Source organism: Schistocerca cancellata, chromosome 2, assembly GCF_023864275.1.
Source record: "Schistocerca cancellata isolate TAMUIC-IGC-003103 chromosome 2, iqSchCanc2.1, whole genome shotgun sequence".
Lineage (NCBI taxonomy): Eukaryota > Metazoa > Arthropoda > Insecta > Orthoptera > Acrididae > Schistocerca > Schistocerca cancellata.
The window spans coordinates 41,115,577-41,128,333 of NC_064627.1; the positions used below are offsets into that span (position 1 = coordinate 41,115,577).

At 42.0% G+C, this 12,757-nt stretch overlaps 1 protein-coding gene across 1 annotated transcript in view; it reads left to right on the plus strand.

The window, feature by feature from the left end:
- Positions 1 to 12,757, plus strand: part of LOC126150481 (Down syndrome cell adhesion molecule-like protein Dscam2) — a 171,791-nt gene that overhangs the window by 131,875 nt on the left and 27,159 nt on the right. The window contains exon 12 of the mRNA XM_049915879.1: positions 8 to 184. Coding sequence (XP_049771836.1) covers positions 8 to 184 — 177 coding nt within the window. The remainder of the gene's footprint in view (positions 1 to 7; positions 185 to 12,757) is intronic.

Here is a 12,757-nt window from a genome sequence, read left to right on the forward strand (position 1 = left end):
CCTGCAGCTACTGCGCCGCCCGAGCTGACGGTGCACTCTGGCTACAGCGACAGGGGGCTGCACTCCGGGGTCAAGGTCATCGCCCCCGCGCTCGCCGGCGCCCTTTTCCTACTCACCCTGGCAGCAGGCGTCTTGCTCCACCTGCGGAGAACCTCAGGGCGACCTCCACAGAGCAAGCACGAAGGTAATTTCTCTCACGATTGCTGAAATTTCATGACAACTACGTTTCATTAAGTTACAGACACCAATACTCGCTAAAGTTAGCAACTACAGTGTTATTACAAATGATTGAAGCGATTTCACAGCTCTACAATAACTTTATTATTTGAGATAGTTTCAAAATGCTTTGCACACACGTACAAAAACTCAAAAAAATTTTTTAGGCATTCACAAATGTTCGATATGTGCTCCTTTAGTGATTCGGCAGACATCAAGCCGATAATCAAGTTCCTAGCCCGCATCTCGTGGTCGTGCGGTAGCGTTCTCGCTTCCCACGCCCGGGTTCCCGGGTTCGATTCCCGGCGGGGTCAGGGATTTTCTCTGCCTCGTGATGGCCGGGTGTTGTGTGCTGTCCTTAGGTTAGTTAGGTTCAAGTAGTTCTAAGTTCTAGGGGACTGATGACCATAGATGTTAAGTCCCATAGTGCTCAGAGCCATTTGTACCATTTGAACCAAGTTCCTCCCACACTCGGCGCAGCATGTCCCCATCAATGAGTTCGAAAGCATCGTTGATGCGAGCTCGCAGTTCTGGCACGTTTCTTGGTAGAGGAGGTTTAAACACTGAATCTTTCACATAACCCCACAGAAAGAAATCGCATGGGGTTAAGTCGGGAGAGCGTGGAGGCCATGACATGAATTGCTGATCATGATTCCACCACGACCGATCCATCGGTTTTCCAATCTCCTGTTTAAGAAATGACGAACATCATGATGGAAGTGCGGTGGAGCACCATCCTGTTGAAAGATGAAGTCGGCGCTGTCGGTCTCCACTTGTGGCATGAGCCGATTTTCCGCGGGCTACGGGTGAAACTTGCCCGCACGCGTTCAACCGTTTCTTCGCTCACTGCAGGCCGATCCGTTGATTTCCCCTTACAGAGGCATCCAGAAGCTTTAAACTGCGCATACCATCGCCGAATGGAGTTAGCAGTTGGTGGATCTTTGTTGAACTTCGTCCTGAAGTGTCGTTGCACTGTTATGACTGATTGATGTGAGTGCATTTCAAGCACGACATACTCTTTCTCGGCTCCTGTCGCCATTTTGTCTCACTGCGCTCTCGAGCGCTCTGACGGCAGAAACCTGAAGTGCGGCTTCAGCCGAACAAAACTTTATGAGTTTTTCTACGTATCTGTAGTGTATCGTGACCATATGTCAATGAATGGAGCTACGGTGAATTTATGAAAGCGCTTCAATCATTTGTAATAGCGCTGTATAAATTATCATCGTGACAAGTTACCTCATGAAAATTTTCTGTTAATTTTGTTAAATTTCATTTAGGATTGAGGTATCGTTGTAAGTCTGTGGGTGGTTCAGAAAAATGGTTTATCTACAGTGACTCAGGAAACAAGCTCGTAAGTAACAAAGTAGTGAAAAAATAAAAACTTTGTTCACCGCTACAATATTTGCAAATTCACTTGGTGTTGTGGTTTAGACGCCATTCCATTTCATTTACCACACAGAAGAAAAGTGCTGAAGATCCGTAATACATTTTCTCAGTTCACACAGTTTCAGCAGAATGCTGAAGCAAGGAAGGTATCAGAGTTAGACTGGTAGAGGCGAAGATCACTTTCTTTATTGAAACACCTTTACCAGAAATAAATATTAATTAGGAGAGTAGGAAAAACTTAATGGTGGTGTATGTGTGGAGCATAGCGTTGTATCGTAACGTTCCAGGTGTAACTTTCCTTAAAAATGATAACTTTACGATTACATTGAATGAATGCACATCTGTGGAATGAGTATTAAACTCGAATTGTCGTGTTGGGTGTTGTAACTGCAAGTGGTGTGCTTACTCTGTGTTATTGTTAGCAAAACTTTACACGAATCGGTTGTGCAATGCAACTCCCAATACCAATAAAGAAATACAGTCATGCAAAATACATTCAGCCACTTAAGCACTGAATCCTTAAGGCCCTGTTCAAAACTAATAACTCTGCTCCCTGTGCGCAAAGCAAATAAAATAAATTGTCTTATCTCTAAAGCAGTAACGGTGGAACGCGATATATTCTAGAGTCTCATAAAAAAATATAAATATGCTAACTACTGCCTAAGCAGTGTGTAATGCTGGCCATAATACTGGAAATGTACATGAAATTCATTTGGTTGATAAATGAGAACATTTAAGAAAATCTAACTTTTTTGAAAATATGTGACCTGGACTGGGAGGCGGTACTGATTATGGTGAGTTACTAACACTCAGTGTTTTTAGCAAAATTATATTCCAAGTTAAGTTTGCCTTTTCAAAAACATCTGAAAATTGAAGTTACATTACTCACAATTGATTCACAAACAATGATATTTAAACAGAAAGTATTATCTAACTTCATTAATCAAACATAAATGCAAATCCCCCGTCGGAGGCTCGAGTCCTCCCTCGGGCGTGGGTGTGTGTTGTCCTTAATGTAAGTTAGTTATATTAACTAGTGCGTAAGCGTAACTGATCTCAGCAGTATGGTCCCATAGGACGTTACGACAAATTTCCAAATTTCGAAATGGAAATCATCAAATTACACATAGCTCTGTTAACAAATGTTAAAAGCATTACAAAACTGAAATATCTAACAAGTCTTTTGTAACCAAACCGTTTACGTACATTCTGGTATTACTAAACGATTACAATTTATCAGCCAACTCATCTATACAAACGCGCTGGCAAAAACAGAAATCATAATTATTGAACATCGTTACCTTATTTGCATGAAGACTTCTGATTCCTTGTTCAACAATACTGACATACCTACATTAATATAACTCTTTGTGGCTTCACACAGCACACCCCAGAGACTGCCTAATCCATCGTCTTTCCCTCACATACAGCTAACTACAACTGTGAGCCAAGCGCTCGCTTACTCCAGCACTAGCAGTATCTCTGGCTCTGCGGTCGCGCGCAGTCAGCGATCCGCATTATCGAGCCTTCAGACACGTTCATCGTTTATAGTATACTAATTTATTAATATTCTTATCTTATTTGGTGGCAAACACAAGTGCGCCCAATGTACTTCTTTCAGTACAGAAGTGTAATATGGACTATTTGAAATCTGGAGAAGAAGAAATTGGAAACAATTGAAGAGTGATGGTATCAAACAAAGTTAAAAATCAAGTGGAGAAATAATGTATGAGATGAAGTAGTTCCATAAATAGTACGTGAGCAAAGGAGTCTATAGAGGTCCCTTATCTCAAATAGGGACATCTGCTAAGGGATTTACGGATAGTTAACTTCGCACTTTGAGGAGCAGGAGAAGGAAGAAGGAAGAAAGATTTAAGTTTAACGTTCCATCAGTATTGATTTCATTAGAGACAGAGCACAAGATTGGATTGGGGAGGGACTGTAAAGGAAACCAGAAGTACCATTTCAACTGTCTCAGCATTTGCCTCAGTCGATTTAGGGAAATCCTGGGAAACAAAATCTATGTGGTTGGGCACTGATGTGAACCATCATAGCTTGCCAAAGAGAAGTGTCAAATAAAGACTAGAAAATCGTTGATGTATTTTGTGTGTGTGTGTATGTGTGTGCGTGTGTGTGTGCCTGGGATCTCCTCTCAAACAAATCTGGCACAGAAAAACAGCAGCTCTCAACAGTAGCTGCTTTATAAACTACCCTGTATGACAAGCATGTTGTGTGGAATCAGTATCAGCCTGAAATACATGAGGGGCAAGGAATGACTTTCCCAGGCTCTGACATGTAAGCTGTCCTGCATAACAGGCGTGTTGTGGCAGTCATATTGGACTACTTTATAGACATGTTTTTCAGGGCCTATATGTTCGGATGGATACGCCTTGGGGACTTTTAAAATGAATAGACAAGTGGGACATGGAAAATGCGGAGTGGGGGATGGTTAGTGTTAGAGGGTGCAGAGAGGGATGGACAGAGAAGGGGGAATGAAGGTGGATAAAGGCGGAGGCAGAATCAGATGGGCAGAGAGAGCAGAAATGAGGGAAGGGAGAGAGAGGGCCAAGAAGAGAATGGAGGGAGTAGGAGAAGGAGAAGATCGATAGGGAGATGCGACAGTTGGAGATCCATGGGAAGAGGGGAAATAGGGGAGGGGGTTATTAGGGTAAGTTGAGAAGAAGCATGTGCTAGGAGAGGAGGGCAGGGGGAGATAAGTAGGGAGCAAGGGAGGACGAGATGGTCAAAGAGAGAAGGAGGAGGAGGAGATAGAGAGAGATGGGTAAGGAAATGTTGATGGACAGAGATGGTAGGAAAGAGGATATGACAGAGAGAGAAGGGGGAGGATAAGATGAGAAGATGCTGATAAAGGGGGTCAGGAACGGATGGGTTGACAGGTAGGGAGGAAGAGCTTGGTAGAGAGAGGCAGGAGGAGGAAATTGGCAGAAAGAGATGGGAGGAGAAGTAGATGGATAAAGAGGCAAACGAAAAAGGTATGGACAGAGGAAGGCGTGAGGGAGATATGTTCGAAGAGACAGAGTGGAGGAGATGGCATAGAGGGAGGAGGAGGATATGGACAGACAGAGAGGGTATGGAGGAGGAGATGCACACATAGTGGCAGGGGGAGATGGACAGAGACAGCAGAGAAACAAATGGACACAGAAAAAGGGAGCGGGAAGGGAGATGTGTGTGAAGCTAATTGATTATTTTTCTCCCCGAGGCAGGACACTAACAAACAAGTAGACAAGCTGATGACCTGCTAGACTGGGAGTATATATTCCAGCAGTACAATTTACATCCAAACACTTCTCATCTTTTGCAAACATGTGGTAGACTTTTCTCTCCAACTGTTAAATTCAGTCTGGTGCCTTTCGAACGACAAACCAAAAATCTAAATCTGCATTTACATGGGTATTCCGTACTGCTCTCTTTACTGCTTGGCACAGAGTGCCAGAAACGACTTTCAAGCTGTATATTATCTGTTCAAAATCTACCCGGTACCTACTTTTCATCTGACTGGTTTGGTGAAACCTGCCACGAATTTCTTTCCTGTGCCAATCTCTTCATTTATTTGCCGGATGTCTCTGTCTTTTGCCGGTTTTGCCCTCTACATCTACCGTGGAAATCATTCCCTGATGTCTTAACAGATGTCCTATGATGCTGCCTTTCGTCTTGACAGTGTTTTCCAGTTATATGTAGAACCTCTTCATTTCCTACCTTATCAGTCCACCAAACTTTCAGCATTCGTCTGTAGCACCACATCTCAAATGCTTCCATTCTCTTCTGTTCTGGTTTCCCCACAGCCCATGTTCCACTACCATACAATTCTGTGCTCCAGACGTACATTCTCAGAAATTTCTTCCTCAAATTAAGGCCCATGTTTGATACTAGCAGACTTCTCTTGCCCAGGAATGCCCTTTTTGCTAGTGCTAGGCTAGTCTGCCTTTGATGTTCTTCTTGCTCCATCCATCGTTAGTTTGCTGCCTAGGCAGCAGAATTCCTTAACTTCATCTATTTCGTGTCCATCAGTACTGATTTGAAGTTTCTCGCTGTTCTCATCTCTGCGACTTCTCATTACTTTCATGTTTCTTCGGTTTACCCTTCATCCATTTTCTGCACTCATTAGACCATTCCATTCAGAAGATCATGTAATTCTTGTTCACGGTCACTCAGAAGAGTACTGTCTTCAGCGAATCGTGTCATTCATATCCTTTCGCCTTAAATTTTAATCCCACTGACGAACCTTTCTTTTATTTCCGTCATTGCTTCTGCGATGTACAGATTGAACAGTAGAGGTGAAAGACATCCATCCCTGTCTTACATTCTTTTTAATCCGAACACTTCGTTCCTGGTCGTCCACTCTTATTATTCCCTTTTGTCTCGTGTACATATTGTATGTTACCCGTTGCTCTCTGTATCTTACTCCTATTTTTCTCAGAATTTCGAACATCTTGCACAATTTTACATTGTCCAACGATTTTTCCAGGTCGACAAATCCTATGAACGTGTTTTGATTTTTCTTTAGTCTTGTTTCCATTTTCAACTGCAACTTCAGAATTGCCTTTCTGGTGTCTCTACCCGCTCTAAAACCAAACTGATCCTCATCTAACACATTCTCAATTTACTTTTCCATTCTTCTGTATATTATTATTGTCATCTACTAGCGAACAATAATATGGTGTGTATCAACCCATCACCTTTATGAAAGTTTAAATTCTGCTGGGGACACAAACTGTGAGTTGTCTGAATATATGTGGAGGAATAGAAGCCTGTTTTTCCTCAAGAGCCCAAACCAGATAAGGCAAAGGTGAAGTTGGACGCTCGAGTCTGGAGTGAACTCGACAATCTAAGCCATCCAAAGGTGTTCCATTGGGTTCAGGTCGGGACTCTGGGCAAGTGAGTCTGTTTCAAGAATGTTATTGTCCACAAGTCATTGAGCCATAGATGTTGCTTTACGACTGGGAGCATCATCATGCTGATACACTCATCGTCTCCGAAATGTCCTTCCACTGTAAGAACTACACAATGCTATAAAATATGTTCAGATTTTTCCGCATTTAGCGTTTCCTTATGCTCAAAAAATGGATCACACAGTAAGCATGAAAAATACGCCCACACCGTAACGTCCTCTGCTCTGTACTTCACTGTTGGCGCTACACATAATGACACGTAAAATTTTCCAGGAATTCGCCAAACCCAATGCCTTCCAGCGGACTGATACAGCGTACAACGCGAATCATCTCTCCGAAACACTTTTCCACTCATTCCCTGTTTAGCTGCATCGCTCTTTACGCCACCTTAAGCGTCGCTCAGCAGTGACTTACAGAAATATGTGGCATATGAGGCGCTGCCCGACCATGGTACCACATTCGTTTTAACTCCGCATACACAGTCACTGAGTCACGGAAAGGATTCGTTTACACCCAAGACAAGTGACCTCACGGACGTAGTGAAGACATACTGCAGCACAACAGACTGTCAGCATGGCGGCCATTGTTGCAGCATCAAGATGGACGACATCAGAGTAGGATGGCACTTGTCGTTGTCATATGGGCCCAGTATTTGCTTTTATGGTGTGGGATGCCATTGGATCGCCTCTGAACTCCACAGCGAGACATATATTTCTAAAGACGGTTACATACTGTTTCCGCTGTGCAGTATACGAACAGTAGGTAAAATTTCGTTATTTGCTATCCTTGACGTTGAAATTTTAAATGTGGCTGTGTAGTTATTGTGTAGCGTAGAGACTCGAATGCCCGTTCTGAATCAGTTCTAATCAGTATGTAATATTTACATTTACTGACGCGAAATTGTCCATATATACTTGCAAAGACCTTATCACAAACAGAGAAACATTTTTATGTTGTGTTAGTACCGTGAGAAGTGGTGAAACGAAGGACTCGTATTCGGGAGCACCGGGGTTCACTTCCCTGTTGGGACATTCAGATATAGGTTTTCCTTGGTTCCCAAAATCGCTTGTGTAAAATTTTGAGATAGTTTCCTTAAAAGGGGACACAGTCGGCTTTCTTTTCCATTTATGACCCAATCCGACCTTGCTCTCCGTCACTAATGATTTCCTCTCCTTTATCTGATTTTCTGTAAAGATTACATTCTTTGTCTTGAAATCGATTTCGACTTCATAGACGGCATTCATGTAGCCATTACAGATAAAAATATTTCGACAGTGGGAAGAACTAGGTAATACCCTGGTCACGACGATTGCACGTGCAGTACGTTAGCTTCTGTCGCCTGTACTATCCATATTTTATTAACTGTTGTGACATTCACTTGTCACTTAAAAAAACCTCAAAAGTCGGCAGTCGGTTCGTAAAGTGCTTTACAGTCACAGAAATGTCACAATCTCTATTTCATAAAATATCTCTCTTTCCCACTAATATTTGTTTCCTTTCAGAAATGTAGACATTCAGCGTTATGCCTACCTTCACCTGTCATAAAATTACTTTACCTCCAGTTACGACAGCTGCCAAATGAAAATGATCTAAAAATACGAAGCTCGATTCACGGGAAAGTGTATATTTGCTGCAGAATAACGTTTGTAGTATTTCCCCAATTTCTTACTTAATGAACGTTCATATTTTTTCGGATATTATGGGCACAAAATTATCGTCCTAAAAATGTAGCCCTCTTTGTGGCTTGGACGGGAAATTTAATCATTCCCCTTTCTCTCTCGTTTCTGCCCGCTCTCTAGCTTCTCGTCCCTGCCCCCTCCACCGCCCGAAACAATTAAGAATAATGTGGGTTGCGGTGCCCGGGCATTGCTTTGTAACGAGTTTCTGCTGCGAGTAACGATGTCGGGTTTCATAAGGTTCGCCCTCGGGTTGTAACTGTACTATATTGTGGAGCACTGAGAGAAATTTACTGTAAACGAACTCTTGAGACAATTCATTGCCACAGCTGTTGCGTGATGTGTCGTATATAACTTTCAGTATTCCTTTTTATTTCTGCTTCTATTACTGGAATTGTGGTGCGATTATGAAATATAAGTCGTCTTCAGACATTGTGATATACCTCGAAGACACATAACCATTTCGTATTTAGTGTTATTGATCTTGTGGAAAACGACTACGTCTCTATTCGCATGTAGCAACGAATGCAATCACCACATGATTTCAAGTTCATTTTGTAATCCTAGATTTCCAGAAGGATTCTTATACTATTCCTCACATCCAGATACTTATCAAACTGCGTTGTCATGGAGTATTTTATGAACTATGCCACGGTATTTTTATCCTAAAAGCACATAATTTCTAGTAATTAACATTAATTCATATCGTAAGAATAAAATTATACGTGGCGTTCCTCAAGGATCTATGAAACGACCTTTGATATACTTTCTTTGAGATAATGACCTGGATTTCGTAGGTATTTTTGCGCATATCGTTTTCGGCTTATAATAAAGCTACCAAGAAGATCAAAATAAAGTCCAGTATAATCTGTACTGTTGGAGACGCTCCATTTTAAGAGAAACTAGTTTTTCATGCAGCTCAATGATTATGACGTCATATATCCTCAACTGTATGTCGTGCAATGATACAATTTTTCAGGTACATTCAGCGATATACGTGGTTATTGTATGCAAAACGCGTTGTGAATATAGTGAGTATTAAACAAGAAACAAATTAAAACGTCATGTCTGATTCTGAGCTATTGCTGAGTGAACAGCAGAAAGGTAGTAAGTGATAAACTTTTTCCTTTCATTATTTTGTGAGGGGTGTCAATGAATAAAAGTTCTGAAATCGTTTCAAATAATATGTTAAGTTTGTTGGAAGTTACTAAGTGCTCTCATTCTCAAATACCTGATGAATATATTCTGGGTAATCTGCTCGTCGTGAGTTACGCTGCCTTGAGGCACATACACAGTTTCTAACTTTAATATGAATCTTACTGTTTTAAGTACAAGATTAAACCTCTTAACGAGCAGATTATTATATCATTTTTTAATTTCCATCACTAATCATATGAAATACTGAAAATCAAATTTTTGTCGTCCCAGGAAGGAGTTACATAGGAAGCTGGGGCCGAGAGACCGTGCACCAGGTTGACCATTTAGTGATAGACGCATGTGATGAATTCCTGCTGCAGGTTAAGTCAGAGATTGTCGTTCCGAATACATACCTAGTTATACGAGGTGTGGCTAGAAAAAAACTGGACTAGTACTGGTGAAACAATAAAACGAATGCAATAAGGCTGAAAGTCGCGTGGCCTGTCACGTGACTCTCGCTCCGCCTACTGCTCGAGTTTCATCTGCCTCCTGCACTCAGTCTGCCCCTGGCGTCTGTTTTAAGTAGTTGACGTTTTGTCTGTGCGTCGGAAAATGTTGAGTGTACAGAAAGAACAGCGTGTTAACATCAAATTTTGTTTCAAGCTAGGAAAATCTGCAAGTGAAACGTTTGTAATGTTACAACAAGTGTACGGCGATGATTGTTTATCGCGAACACAAGTGTTTGAGTGGTTTAAACGATTTAAAGATGGCCGCGAAGACACCAGTGATGACACTCGCACTGGCAGACCATTGTCAGCAAAAACTGATGCAAACATTGAAAAAATCGGTAAACTTGTTCGACAAGTTCGCCGTTTAACAATCAGAGCAGTGTCTGAGTTAACAGGAGTTGACAAGGAAAGTGTTAGGCAGATTCTTCATGAAAGTTTCAACATGAACAAAGTGTGTTCAAAAATGGTTCCAAAGTGTCTCACAATTGAACAGAAGGAACGCCGAAGAATGATTTGTTCTGACATCCTGGAAAACATTGAAAGTGATCGCACCTTCTTACAAAATGTTATTACTTGCGATGAATCGTGGTTTTTTACTTACGGTCCCGAAACTAAACGCCAATCGATGCATTGGAAAACTCCTGGTTCTCCACGACCAAAATAAGCACGAATGTCAAAATGGAAATTCAAGGCAATGATGATTGTTTTTTTTTTGACATCAAAGGGATTGTGCACATTGATTGGGTACCAGAGGGACAAACAGTGAATCAGCATTACTACATTAGCGTCCTGGCTACCCTACGTGAGCGAGTACGGAGAAAACGGAACGATTTGTGGAGATAAAAGTCATGGATCATTCACCAAGTCAATGCCCCAGCTCACAGTGCGTTGTCAGTGAAGACGTTTTTGGCAAAACACAACATTCCCATCTTAGATCATCCACCCTACTCACCTGATTTGGCCCCCTGTGACTTTTTTCTTTTCCCTAAAGTCAAGTCAGCTTTGAAAGGAACTAGATTTGAGACTGTTGAAGCAGTAAAAGAAAAAGCGACGGAAGTAATGTATGGACTTACCGAAAATGATCTGCAGCATTGCTATGAACACTGGAAAATTCGTATGGAGCGGTGTAGAGACCGAGGAGGAGAGTACATTGAAGGAGATAACATGAAATTGTAAATAATTGTAAATAAATGTTTTTTCCAGCATCAGTCCGGTTTTTTTCTAGCCGCACCTCGTATGTGCAGCAAAGGTGAACCTACAACATTGTTTCAATGGCAGACCGCCTTGATGGTACACAGTGGTTATAATTAAAGTGTAGCTACTCACAGAGGTCCAGTTTGGGCTGTAATTATCGTATGGCAGCGAAGCATGATAGATAATCTAACGCGTTAATGCGGAAACGATTTACTCTGGGAAAGAAAATTAGATCCGATTTTTGCCACCAGGTGCAAATCTGGCGCTGTACATCATCTCGTCGACGTTTCCAGTACTCATATTGAACACATTGCGGACCTGTGTAAGCAGCTTAAATTTAATTATAACCACCCAGTGCAATACATTCATTAAAAAAAGCTGTCTATACAACGCTTATTTGTCGTTAAATAGAGTATTGCTATTTGTTAGACAGTGTGGAACCCTTAGGAGATAGTACTGACATGAGACGCGGAAAAAGTTCAGTTGAGGGTACTCATTTGGTGTTGTGCTTAAATTAGCGAGAGAGTGTCACTACTACGATAAGAAAGTTGCAATCGAAGGAAATCTTTTCTCGTTGTGGCGAAATCTTTTCAGTAAACTTCAATCAACTCCACTCACCTGCAAGTACAAGGAGTTACTTTCTCCCAAACGTTATTCGACTGTGCAAACACTGAAGATGTTGTGGTTTGGCAAGACAGCCAACCCACTATGACAGGAAGCCGAAAGGCACGCGTTTAAGCTCACGCAGGCTGGCGTGAGGTCTGGAACAGTTAAACGAATTGAGACTAGTAAAAAAAGTACGTAGCTGCTGGAATACTTAACTTTAATCCATAATTTGTGAACATCGCTCTTGACGGTACATGTTTTACAATATCAATAGTAACTGGTAATGGCTCCTTGCTAGGTCGTAGCAAATGACGTAGCTGAAGGCTATGCTAACTATCGTCTCGGCAAATGAGAGCGTAATTTGTCAGTGAACCATCGCTAGCAAAGTCGGCTGTACAACTGGGGCGAGTGCTAGGAAGTCTCTCTAGACCTGCCGTGTGGCGGCGCTCGGTCTGCAATCACTGATAGTGGCGACACGCGGGTCCGACGTATACTACGGACCGCGGCCGATTTAAAGGCTACCATCTAGCAAGTGTGGTGTCTGGCGGTGACACCGCAGAAGATCTAACAGAATTACTCCCATACTCTTCGCTCCTAATTTTTAACCAACTAGCGGGTTAAAACAGTGTGCTGACTGGCGTCAGATGGTTGTTGTAACGATGCACTTGAATTTACCCCAGTGGTACCAACAGTTCTTTATTATAGAATAAAATCTGAAAACAGGCTAATTCGACCGAAACCAGTAACAACAGTAAACAAAACGTGATCTGGCTCGTTAGTTTCATTAAGTCCTAGTATTACTTTAGTACTGGGAAAGTGTCTCCCTTTGCATTCTTTCCGTAAATAATTATACAGTTTCATTTTGTATTACTTTTTTTCCAGCTTTCATCACAAAAAAATGGCTCTGAGCACTATGGGACTCAACTGCTGTGGTCATCAGTCCCCTAGAACTTAGAACTAATTAAACCTAACTAACCTAAGGACATCACACACATCCATGCCCGAGGCAGGATTCGAACCTGCGACCGTAGCAGCAGCGCGGCTCCGGACTGGAGCGCCTAGAACCGCACGACCACCACGGCCGGCTTTCATCACATCAATTAATACACCATACCTGGAATTC